The sequence below is a fragment of the Macaca thibetana genome, chromosome 7, assembly GCF_024542745.1.
Source record: "Macaca thibetana thibetana isolate TM-01 chromosome 7, ASM2454274v1, whole genome shotgun sequence".
Classification (NCBI taxonomy): Eukaryota; Metazoa; Chordata; class Mammalia; order Primates; family Cercopithecidae; genus Macaca; species Macaca thibetana.
Genome location: NC_065584.1, coordinates 107,672,438 through 107,685,527, shown reverse-complemented (window position 1 = coordinate 107,685,527; position 13,090 = coordinate 107,672,438). Strand labels below are relative to the sequence as shown.

The 13,090-nt window shown below is 39.9% G+C and overlaps 1 protein-coding gene across 6 annotated transcripts in view; it reads right to left on the bottom strand.

Annotated features, from left to right (window-relative positions):
- Window positions 1-13,090, bottom strand: part of ADAMTSL3 (ADAMTS like 3) — a 414,992-nt gene that overhangs the window by 216,245 nt on the left and 185,657 nt on the right. For all 6 annotated transcript variants that reach the window (XM_050796105.1, XM_050796106.1, XM_050796108.1 and 3 more), the window contains exon 7: window positions 4,462-4,588. In XM_050796105.1, the coding sequence (XP_050652062.1) occupies window positions 4,462-4,588 (127 nt within the window). The remainder of the gene's footprint in view (window positions 1-4,461; window positions 4,589-13,090) is intronic.

The following is a 13,090-nucleotide window of genomic DNA, read 5'->3' as shown; positions in this document are numbered from 1 at the left end:
GTCCTACAATTCACTCTGTTTTCACACTTTCAAGGTTTTCCTCCATACCAAGGAGTAGCTCTCTTAAAATCAATCCCCAGATGGACTGATTGTTGACTTTCAAATATGTTTACAAACACCCACATTTACACTTAAAGTATATAAGATGTGTTGAAAGGGGCAAATTTCCCTTATCCCCCTCACAGGGCGTGCAACAGGGGGAGTGGCTTGCTTCCTCTGCGCCCAGCAGCTCAAGCCTGCATGCACACAGGCAGGTTATGGGGAGTTTGGGGCTCCAACCCCAGGGCAGTGTCTAGAGTTGAGTGTTTACAGCTCCCAAAGTTCCAGCGTGTGTTACAGTGTGCTCTTTCAGCTTAGCTGTCCACAGGTGGCTTGTGTTAATCAGCTCAGTTAGAACCTCTGCCTCATCTCCAGGACAGAGGGCTTTCTGTATCCCAGGGCTTTCTGTATCCCTTGCCACTCCATCCACCTTCTGCCTCCCCATCCACCTGCTGAGAGCTACCTCCACCATTCAATAAACCTTTGCACTCATTGTCCGAGCCCACGTGCGATCCATTTTTTTTCCAGTACCATGGGCTTGGAGAATGAGTGCAAGGTTTTATTGAATGGTGGAGGGAGGTAGCTCTCAGCAGATGAGTGGGGAGGCAGAAGGGGGATGGAGTGGGAAGGTGGTCTTCCCCTGGAGTTGGGTCACTTAGCAGCTGGGCTCTCATCCATCTACCCTTGACCAAATTTCCCTCTGCATCTGTGTCGTTCCACTGTCAATGGCCTGTCGGCGTCTGTGTGTTCTTCTGCCAGTGTGTTCCTCTCAACATCCAGTCACTTGTGTGTGTGACCATTGGGATCTTGGGGTTTTTACAGGCACAGAATGGGGGACACGGCAGGCCAGAGTGGTCTTGGAAAATGCAACATTTGGGTGCGAAAACAGAGTCCCTGTCCTCACCCACGCCAGTGGGCACAGGCCCAAGGGGGGAACCCTAGCCAGGAACCCCGCCCTTCTCTACCCAGCAATTTCCTGCCCACCTCCCGTATCAGTGTGACACCCTTTGGGACCCCAATGAGTAATATTTTTAACAAAAACGCAGCTAGCATTTACTGAGTACTGTCTAATTACTATGCTATTTGGAGTTCTCAACATGGGTTGATCTTTTAAATCCTGACAACATCTCTACAAAGGCAGTACTGTTGTTATTCCCAGTTTAAAATTAGAGATCCAAGATACCCATGGAAGTGAAATACTTAAATAACTCTGCACAGCTCATAAGCAACAGACCCAGGACTTAACCCTGGAAGGCTGGCTCCAGACCCCAATTTCTTAACCACTTCCCAATATTTCCTTTCATAATTAATTATGGGAGATGTTTCTTAACATTTCTCACCCTTAGTTTCCTCATCTGTAAAACAGGTAGGACATTATCCAAATTATAATATAAGAATGCTGGTAGAATTAAATGATATGTCTGAAGAGAACTTCGGTAATTACAAAGCATTTGATCAATATTAGTAATAACCAAATGGATAGAATGCTAACTACTTGGTTTCCTGCCTCCTTGGAAGCCAGGGTGTCACACACCATAATTCTGGTCAATGAAGCAAAATTCCCTGGGGAGAATATCCTTTCCTGAATAAAGAGCACAGTATTTAAAAAATGCTTTTCACACTATGTTCTTCCTTATTATCTGGGATGTGTGGATGTAACATCTCAATGTCCAATAATGACTTTGTAGCCACATAGGCAAAAACCACCCTCTAAGGATGTGAAGAAGAGAGAAAGGTGCCTGGTTCCTGAAAGACACAGTAAAACAGCATCCTCAGCCTTAGCTGCCTACTCCAGGCTTTTTGTTAGAAAAGATTTATAAACTCCAATGTTTCTAAGTTGAATTTTCTGTGATTTGCAGTAGAATACATTCCTCATTGATATACCACCATTCAAAGCCACCTCCTTCATGAAGTCCAAAAATTTGAATCTCCATGAATTCATGGTTTCCAGTTTCAGCTAGGCCCTTACAGCTACTCTTCTATCTTTGTACTATTGTTGATGGTTCCTTCTTCTTTCCTTCATGGGAACAGGCTGAAGTCTCTGAGCTCTCACTCCTAGTGGCCAACTCTATCTCTTAATGAAGAGCCAAATAAAGGCAATAGGCTGGAACACCTCACGGTGTTCTCCAACCAACCCTGTAGAGCTATCCAGTTGTTGACAGGGTGTTGGTCTGTTCCCATCCTCTTGTCCTGAGCAAATCCTTCCCTCTATACATTCTCTTCACTCATCAACCCATTGCAATCAAGCTTTGATTTCAGCCTGAAGTTCATCAAAATCATGCTTGTTCACATCATAAATGACTTTCAAATTGCTAAAGACAAACTTTTAGGCCCTTATTCCAGTTGAACTCATAAGAGCATTGAACATTGCTGGCCACCCCCATCGCATTTTTGAAATTACTTATTCCTTTGGGGTCCATGGTACTGCTCTTGCTAAGTTCTGCATTTACCTACTTACTCTATTCATTCCTTCTCAGTTAGATTCCCTTAAACTTCTTCCCTGGCTAAATGCTTTGACTTCAGCTTTTCCTCAGGATGAGATTATTGGCTTCCTCTTATATTCTACATACTCTCTTTGGATGAACTCACCTACATTTATAACTGAATACCACCAACAAGGGGTTTTGCTATCAACCATGATAAACTAGCATGTTTCAGATAAACCCTCCAACCACAAACAAAATACAATCAACATCTGTTTGCAGGCATCAGAAAGATACTTAGGCACTGGATACTTACAGGGTGAAAATTTTGGAGAGAATAAAATTCAGGGAGATGGACTTTCACCTTTGATATGTGTCTCCTCTTCATGAATTCCTTACCCAAATGAATAGCAAACATGTCCACCCAGCTGTGCAAGATGGAAAATTTGGGCCATTCAAGCTGCTTCTTTTCTCTTGTAACCTTCATTCAAAGAATTACCAAAGTCTGTTCATTCTACATCCTAAAGATCTCTCCACCTGTTCCTTCCTGTACATTTCCTGCCATGCTACCCTACATCAAGGCCTTATTATTTTAAACACTTCGAATATTTTGAAAGACACTTCCTATTTGGACTCCCTGCTTCCAAGCTCATCTGACAGGTAAATCCAGCCTCCATAACTATTTTACTAAAACACTAACCTAACCATATCACTCCACTGCCTAAATCGCTTTGATGGCTCCACTTAATCTGAAAAATAAAACACAATAATGAAGTCTTTGACTCCAAATGCCATTCTGTCTTACCTTCTACCCTATTCAATGTACAGTCAGGCCTGAACAACATATTAGGAGTTCCTCAAAAAACCCAGGTTCTTCTCCAGTGTCACGCCATGAACTTTGTGTTTCCTCTGCCTGAAAAACCCTCTACCCCTCCCCTTAATGCTTTCCCCATTTGCGAAAATAAGTAAGATGCCAACTTTATAAGTTACATCAAACTAAATTCAAATGAATAAAAGATTTAAAATCGAATCTTTGGCTGAACTCACCTACACTTATAACTGAATACCACCAACAATGGGGTATTCAGAAAGAATTATTATAAAGAAAAACAAACCCAAAAAGTACTTGCAGAAAATACGCATGAATAATTTTTGTTTCCTTTAAAGGAGCAGTTAACGAACTATAACCTGAGGGCCAAATTCAGCCTTCAGTCTATTTTTGTAAATAAAGTTTCAATGGAATGTAGCCATGCTGACTTATTTACACGTGTCTGTGTGTGCTTTTACACTGCAACAGCTATGTTGAGTAGTTGAGACTATATGGTCAGCAAAGTCTAAAATATTTACTATCTACCCCTTTACAGAAAAAGTTTACTGAATCCCCAAACTAAAGGATGTTTTAAAAGACAGATATTATTAAAATGAAAAGATGGAAATTTCCAAATACATAATACTTAGAAACTTAGAAACTCTGATTACACAAAATTGAAAGTCAATTAACAAACTGGAACCCACATTTGAAATAGATATGACAGAAAAAATGTTAGTATTGGTGATATATTAAAAGCTCTCAACAATGAGGAAAAGATCAACATCCAAATAGGAAAATTGATAAATGGCTTCAATAGCTAACTGAGAAATTAAAAAGTATAAATGGTCAATAGATACATGACAATATTTTCTACCTTGTTAGCAGTCAAAGGAAGACAAATAAAAGAAATTATTATTTCACGATTTACCTAAAAAATTGGCGAATATATTTTTTTAAAACAGTAATACCCTGCATTGGCAAAGGTTCAAAGAAACAGGCCCTCTTCAAAGATATAATGGGAACAAAAGTTTGATACACACTTTTTGGAAGAAATTTCACTTTTAGAAAACTGGTACAAAAGCTACTTCCAACTAAAAAAGGTCAGCATTCAGAAAATGTTATTCTAGCAATAGATGGTCTAAAATACATCTTGTATGACGGTAATACCGTAGTGGGTTTAAAACCTACTTTTTTCAGGAGAAACGTGTGACTTCGATTGTCCTCGTACAAGCCTGCAGGTGGAGCCATCACCCGCACAGACTCCACAGTTGTCCTCCTTGGCATTGCTTCCCAGTTGCCGATCACAGCCCACTGCCTGCCAACAGAAGCATGGCGGTCAGTGGTGCCCAAAACCAGGGGATGGGGAACTCCCTTCATTTTAGGAACCTTAGTTGTGATGTAATCCTTAAATTTACAGTTTGGCTCTCTTTTATGAGAACATAGTTTTATAAATGTAAATGATATAATGTCTTACAGGATAGTATCATTTATATGATTCTAATGCAAGGCCGAAATATTAATAAAGATTTGAAGCTGTCCCTCCATACCCCCTCCCTCTGTTGCCCAGGATGGAGTGCAATAGTGGGACTGTGGCTCGCTGCAGCCTCAACCTTCTGGGCCCAAGTGATCCTCCCACCTCAGCCTCCCAAGTAGCTGGGATCACTTAAGCCTGGGAGGTTGAGTCACAGGCCTGTGCCCCAACACCCAGCTTTTTAAAATGTGATGAAAAGACAGGGTCTCCCTATGTTGCCCAGGCTGGTCTTGAATTCCTGGGCTCAAGTGATCCTCCTGCCTTGGCCTCCCAAAGTGCTGGGATTACAGGCGTGTACCACACTGCCCAGTCCAGGCATTTTTATGTATATAAAATAAACAGAACATGACAGACGTTTCCTCTCTCCCCAGTCCTACACTTGTCCTGTTCTTTCATTTCCTCCCCAAAACAACCACTGTCCTAAATTTCATGCATAACCTTCTGGTTCATAGTTTTACTTTAAATATCTTTTTTTTCTGTTTTTACTTCTATCTCTAAATACCTATATCCCTATATCCCTATATTAATATCTGTCTGTAGCCTTTATCTATATGTTTATAGCTCCTCGACTTTATCATTAGCTGTACCTAGGCCTATGTATCTCCACCTCTGTCATACCTATATATTTATAAACAATTTTTAAAATATAAAAAGGAACTAAAAGGAGAGATGTCTCATATAAAATATGTGTTTATACTGCTATCTTTCCTTCTCTTGTCATTTTTCATGTGTACATATGTGTGTGTATTTGCTAGATTACAGGCTTGCTTATATGAGAAAAAAAGGCCATGTCTTATATTTCTTTTTTATTTTGTAAGCATATATTTTACATAATGTGTAAAAGACAATAATATCAACTGATTTGATGGTTTATCTCTTCCTTCCCATATTCATCTAACTTTATTTATAAACCTAGTGTTTAAGCGCAGGGACTTTGGAGGAAGAAAACACCCACGTACAAACCTGGATCCACCCACCAACCTTTTAAGCTGCAGGATGTTGAAAAATTCAAACTCTCAGAGACTCGTTTTCCTCAACAGTAAAATAGAGAGAATAATACCAATATATACTTCACATAGGGCCTAGTGAGGATTCAATGAGAAAACATATGTAAAATTCTTAGTATAATCATTCAAACATTATAAAGGATTCAATAAAAGACGGCCAATGTTATTATTTCTCTCTGTTTTTCATCTTGACTCCTGGGTAGCCCCCATGCTTCAGCTTGGAGAGTTGTTGAATTAGACTCTATATTCAAGCTGTTGAAGAAGAAATGAAACTAGAGGAAGTTGGGACAATTATTTATACACTATTCTTTCCAACATTTTGGTGTCGAAGGGAAAGAGAAAGACCTACTGAAAATTTCAGGGAGAGGTAGTAAGTTCCAAGGAAGTTGAGGGAATAGCTTATGATTAGAGATATTTTCAAATTCACAAAGAGCTATCATGAGGAAAGGGTCTACTTTTGTTCTTTGTATTTCCAAATGGTGAAAGCTACAGGTTTAAGCATAATTTGGTTCAATATGAGAAAGTTTGAAAAGTCAGAGTTATCTAATTATAAGTATTCAGTCATAGTCTAGGAGACCTCTTGGTGGAACAATTGTAGGGGGGATTAAATCATTGGATGAGTGCTTTTATCCAATGACTTTTGAGATCCTTTAATCCTGATTATATGGTTTTATAAAGATGGTAATACAATATTAATAATTGCTGATTTTTATTGAATGCTTAGCATGTACCTGGCATTATGCCATGAATATTGTACACATTATTTCATTTAATCTTCAGAGCAATTTTATGATGTAGGTGATACCTTTCACTCTATTTTATAAATAAGGAATCTAAACATTACTGAGTAAATGATTGGCCAATATTATACAGCTAGTATACAGTGTTGGTAATGGTTTTAAAACCCAAGTTATCCGACCCAGAATCTTAACACTACATTACAACTTCCTCTACCTTAAGTATCAGCAGATAGACAACAACAAAAGCCCAGTTACACAGGCCATTGTATTAATATTTACAAGTACATGTGGAACAACTTAAGAGTGATTGATTTTGGAAACACACTTGCATGGTCGAGATTCAATCAATGAGTAACTTGTGTTCATGCAACTTTCTCCAAGGGGAGTAATTCCACTATTAAATTATAGAAACACTGCTCCTGGGCCAAGCTCTGTCCTCACACATTCATGTCCCTGAGCACTCTGCATTTCATGAGAAGGAGAATCACTCTCTATCTAGTCATCCAGGAAGGGTGTGGGTTTAGGACCTAGGAGGGGCTTGTTTTGAAGAGTGTTTAAGGCCTTGTAAGATCTCGGGCAATTGAATACCTCCCTGAGCACTTATATTTGCTTCATAATTTTTGTAAAGTTACAATTCATCCAAATGTTATAACCAAATAAAGCATGTGAAAACATCACAGAAAAATGATATTTGAAAAGAAAGTCTTGCATTGGAATTCATAAGAAATAAGCCAGAAATGCCTTTGAAATTGAGGGGCTACTGAATTTTGGCTTTCATATCCCATCATAATCAACAATAAGCAACTTCTAAAAAATTGCCTGAAGTGTTTCCAACTTCTATGACATCGTCTGAAGTCATGATCTCTAATTACAGTGATTTATTAACTACTAATTGACAGATATATCAATAAAATTTATTAACATCTATTAAATAACCATTTTATATATTGCCAGACACTACATAGTATAAATTAATAACATAAGATTCTTACTTTACAGTGTAGTTAATGAGACAAGTCACACAAGATAGTGGATGATATAAACAAATATTTTAAATATATGAGTAGTGCTTTTTGGAATAAATATTCATCTATAAATCATCACTTCAGTTAAAAATTATTTCACAGTTCCTGCTTATGATTTCCTAATCAGCTAAAAGACGATAATACTTAAATAAGTGGCACTAGTCCAAATGAAGCAAAATATGAATTTTTCAGAGCAGTCAAATTTAATCATTCAAGAACAAAACAATTTTTTTTTAAATCAACTGTTTGAAATACCTGCAAATTGGATTCTAACTTGGGGGGAGAAAATCTGACATTTCTGTCTCAAAAATCAGAGTATATGGAGCTGTGGTAGTCAGTAGGGATACTCAAAAACATTTTGGTTCTTTCAGCCCACAGAAGGTCTGTACTTCTCCACTCCCTTTGAAGTTAGGTGTGGTCATTAACTAACTTTGGCCTATGAAATATGAGTCTAAGTGATTGATCTGTGTCACTTCTATAAGAAGATTCAAGGGTCAGTGTCTGAGTCCCATGTTCCCCTTGCACTACTGCAGTTATTATGTAACAAATGAGTCCAAATAAAGCCTACCTCAACCTTAGTCTCCCAGACATTCTAAGAGCTGAGGCTCCTGTCAACCGCTGTTGGGCAAGTGGTATCAGCAAGAAGTAACCTTTAATTGTTTTAAGCTACTGAGCTTTGGGGGTTGTTGGTTACTGCAGGAAAATCCAGCCTATACTATACAGGACTATAACCATTAATGGATAAAGCACGGTTATTAACAAGAAGATGGTTTTTAAAATTAGAAGTTTCACATTAAAATCCAGTTTTCCGGCTTCTCTTGACAAAAACAAAAACAAAACAAAACTTCCAACATGTTTATACATAGTTGCCCCCTTCACAATGAGCATGTATCCTCCAGTTCACCACCAGTCACCACCCAACGTGACTACATCTGAGCAGTTTCTCTCTGGGGCAGTGTGTAGACATTTGACTTTTAATCTCTGTACTAAGCCATCTAAGCATGAATCATCTCTTGAACTGACTGTTCTTTACCGAATTATACATCATTTTCAGTTACAAACTTCAGCTACACTTGTATCAATACAAAAAGTATGATCAGTATAGTCCAATAATTAAGACATTGGTTTCTGAAATTAGGTTCCCTGGGTTCAAATTCCAGCTCTACCACTTCCTAGCTATGTGCAATAGAAATAGACTGAATGTTTGTGTCTGCACCCAAATTCATATGCAGAGACCTAACCCTCAAGGTGATGGTATTAGGAGGTGAAACATTGTGGGGGTGATTAGGTGATGAGGGTGGAGCCCTCACAAATAGGATTAGTACCGTTATAAAAGATACCCTGGATACCTCCCTCATCCCTTCTGCCATGTAAGCACACAGCTTCCATGAACCAGGAGGCAGGAAGCAGACCCTCACCAGACACTGAATCTGCCAGCACTTTGATTTTCGACTTCCCAGCCTCTAGAACTGTAAAAAATAAATTTCTGTTGTTAATATGCCACCCAATCTATGGCAGCTAGTGATAGCTGCCCAAACTGACTAAGATACCGTACAACTTGGGCAATTTACTTAGCCTCTTCAATTTCCAGTTTCCTTATCAACAAAGCAGGGAATAAATACTGTACCTACTTGATAGGATTATGATGAGCTAATAGTAAAGGGCTTCCACAATGCCTGATACCTGGGCTAAGCACCCAGTGTTAGTTGCTATTATTTTTATTTTTATTCTAAATTCTAAGTGGTTTCTTCATCTGCACAGTTATCAGGGAATTCAATAAACATGAATGACAAATCAGATTTGGTCTGCAGAGCTGGTACCAACCAGGTCATGCCTCTAATAAAAATCAGACCTCCAAAGCAGAAGCAAATTTCATTCAGTGAGCACTGCTGTCTCAGGCTGTCTGTTGTGCTCAGGCTAATGGAAAGTTGTTCCCAAGAGCATTGTGACATGTTCATTTAAATGAGAAAACTATACAGACATTTACAAGACTTACGTGTAGTCTATGCCAAGTAGTCATTATGGCTCACATCAGTGATCCTGAGGCAAGCAGAAAGAATCACCAGGAAGCATGAAGTAGGTGCTCACCAGACACTTAATCTGCCTAACTGATGCCCATGGCCACGTGGCACAAGAAAGGAAATTTATGTGAACATTATCCTGTTGAAGGAAAGATACTGAATTCAACCAAGAAGTGTCTGAGTCACTTCTTAGGAAGTACATATAATTATTAAATTCAAATCACCTAGCCAAAAGAGCATCCAGCTTTCAGCGACCAGGGTGTCACTCCTCATCACTCAAAGAACTGGCTTACTCATTAGAATCACAAAAAAAGTGATGAGAAGCACTCATTTAAAATGGACTAATTCATACTGAAACCACCTTTATTCTGCAAGCCCCTTTAAACCCTGGAAACTCCTGGAGCCAACTATGCAACTGGACTTAGACCATTAATAAGAACAGGGGGTGGTGAGCAGTGAGCAGAAGGGTAAACGTGGGAAGGGGAGCTCATGTTGACTGCAGGCCTCCTGTGCATCAGCTATTGTGCTGGGCACTTGGAATGCTGGTTTGTGGAAAAATGAATTTAAAACAGGACCTACAAGGAGGATAATATCTCCTTTTTACCTGATGAAAAGGCCAAGGCTCAAAGATGATAAGGGAGTTGCCAAGTGGTCTTCAGTTAATTAGTTGTAGAAATTGAATCCGAATGCAGTTCTCTCTAAATCTGAAGTCTACACAGTCCTGATCACAGCTATTCATCACAGGAAGCCACCAAGTAGGTCCATGACCTTGACCCAAAGTCAAAGCGACCTTAGCTTCACACACCAACTGTGCCAAAGGCAATGGTTTTCTACTCCCTCTAGCTGCATAGGGCACTATTCTCTAACCATATTTTGTCATCTCCATTTTCTTCAGAGCATCTTCAAATTTCTCATTCCTCCTCAAAATCCTGCCCCCTCATTCTGATTAGATGCCTTTGCTTCATATTTCACTCAATTGAGGCCATCAAACAATATCTCACCCTCCTGTCCATTCCCATACAAACTGATCAGTGGCCCATATTTCACTCTTCCTACCTGCCTCAAGGGAAGAGGTGTCCCTCCTCCTTGTCCATGGGCAATCTGTCTCCTTTGTTTCTGTTATCAACTCCTTTGAAGAGCCCAGGAACTTCACTGCATTAGTTGTATATTTCTACCTCTCAGTCAATACTCCACTCACCCAAGGGCCTGGCAACATATATACTTGTTCATTCATGGATTTACCATGAAGTTAATGAAGCTTAAGTTTCACAGTCAACCACTCTCTCCTTTTCCCTCTGTCTTGCCTACCTGCTGTTCCCAGTCTGGGCTCCCACAAATGCTGAGAGTTGCTGAGAATTGAAATGTTTGAGTTGGGGAGGGGAAGCTGGACTGCAACTGGGAAGGATTTCTATGTAAGAATCTGCCATAAATTAGCCAGTGGTGGCACACCTGTGGTCCCAGCTACTCAGGACGTTGAGGTGGGAGAATCACTTGAGCCCAGGAGGTTGAGGCTGCAATGAGCCATGATAGCACCACTGTACTCCAGTCTGGGTGACAGAGACCTTGTCGCAAAAATTAATAAATAAAGAGGGCCCTTCTAATTATATATGCTTCAGGTACCCTAAAAACTGTATCTGCTCCAGTGCTTTTCCAAGTATCTCTGATCTTGAAGACATTCTTCCTGGACCTGACATCCCCCTCTGGCTGTAGTTGTATCTTTCCCTCTATTCTTCTGATTCATACTTTTTGAAAGATGGATTTATGCTCACCATCCCTACTCATTTCAGCCTATTCCTTCCTTACTATGTGTAGTAGGTTGAATTGTGCACTCTGCCCAAAAAAAGACATGGCACCTAGAACCTGTGAATGTAACCATATTTGGAAAAATATCTTTGCAAATGTAATTAAGGATGTTGAGATGAAATCATATGAAGGTGTCCTTATGAAAGGAGGGGAAAACATAGAGATAGACAAGAGGAGGTGAGGTGCAGATGAAGGCAGAGATTAGAGTGATGCTTCCACAAATAAATTATTAAATTAAATTAATGCCCCATCAGGGGCATCTCTCCCTGTGCTTGTCCCGTCAATCATGGGCACCAGGACTCTGTACTTGAGAGTACAACCTGTCCTTCTTACTCAGTCCCCAAGGACATTAGATGATTAGATTTAACCATGTGACAGCCCTAGATCTATATTTCTAGTCTAGATTTCTCTCCTAAGCTCTAAATTCATATATCAACTTAATATTCACAGGCACATCTAGCTCATCACCTTTGCCCCATGCCCCTGGTTCTAACCCAATATTTTGTCTTGATGAATGGTCTCACTATCTATCTAGTTAAATCATGATATCAGAAATCTAGATATCATTTTCTCGCTCCCCATATCCAACCAAACATTCAGTCCTAAAAGATCTGTTTCCAGGGCCAGGTTCAGTGGCTCACGTCTATAACCCCAGTATTGTGGGGGGCCAAGATAGGAAGGTTGCTCGAAGTCAGGAGTTGGAGATCAGTCTGGGCAACAAAGTTACACCTGATCTCTACAAAAAATTCAAAAAATAAAAATTATCCTAGCATGGTGGAACATTCCTGTAGTCCCAGCTACTTGGGGGTAGAGTGCAGACTAAGTTGGGAGGATTACTTGAGCCCAGGAGCTCCAGGCTGTACTGAGCTGTAACCACACCATTACACTCCAGCCTGGACAACAGAGCAAGACCCTGTCTCAAAAAAAAAAAAATGCATCCTTAACCTTTAGAATTTGTCTCCACTGAATTCATTCTACCTCTTGCCTTATTTTAAGTTCTTATTATCCCATACTTGACCTTCTATTGTTTGGCTAGATCCCTGTCCTCTGCAAATAACCTGCCACTTTGCCACTGAAATGACCTTTCTAAAGACAAGCTGAAATTCTTTATAAAATTATGAAACAGCTCCTCTCTCAACTTTCAGAATAAGTTAACAATTGGTTTCCACCTCCACTGGTAGCCTCATCTCCTAGCACTATTCCGTGGGTATTCTCACCTCAACTCTCCAGAATGTACTCCTGGACCCTTAAACACATCTGTACCTGCTGTTACATTCCTGTCCCTTCTGCTTGTCATTCTTCCTCACCTTGGTTTATCTAACGTTTACTCAAATTTTCAAAACCTCACTGTCCAAACATCACCTTATCCAGAGTGCACTCCTTGAGCCCAGACTAAATTTCTTTTATTTATTTATATTTATATTTTTATTTTTTAGAAATAGGATCTCACCCTATCATAGGCTGGAGTACAGTAGTGCAGTCATAGCTCAGTGCAGCCTCGACCACCTGGACTCAAGCCAGTCTCTTGCCTCAGGTTCCTGAGTAGCAAGTAGCTAGGACCATAGGCTTGGGCCACCACACCCAGCTAATTGTTAAAAAGGTTTTGTAGAAACAAGATTTCCCCATGTTGCCCAGGCTGGTCTCGAACTCCTAGGCTCAAGGAATCCTCCTCTCTTGGCCTCCCAAAGTC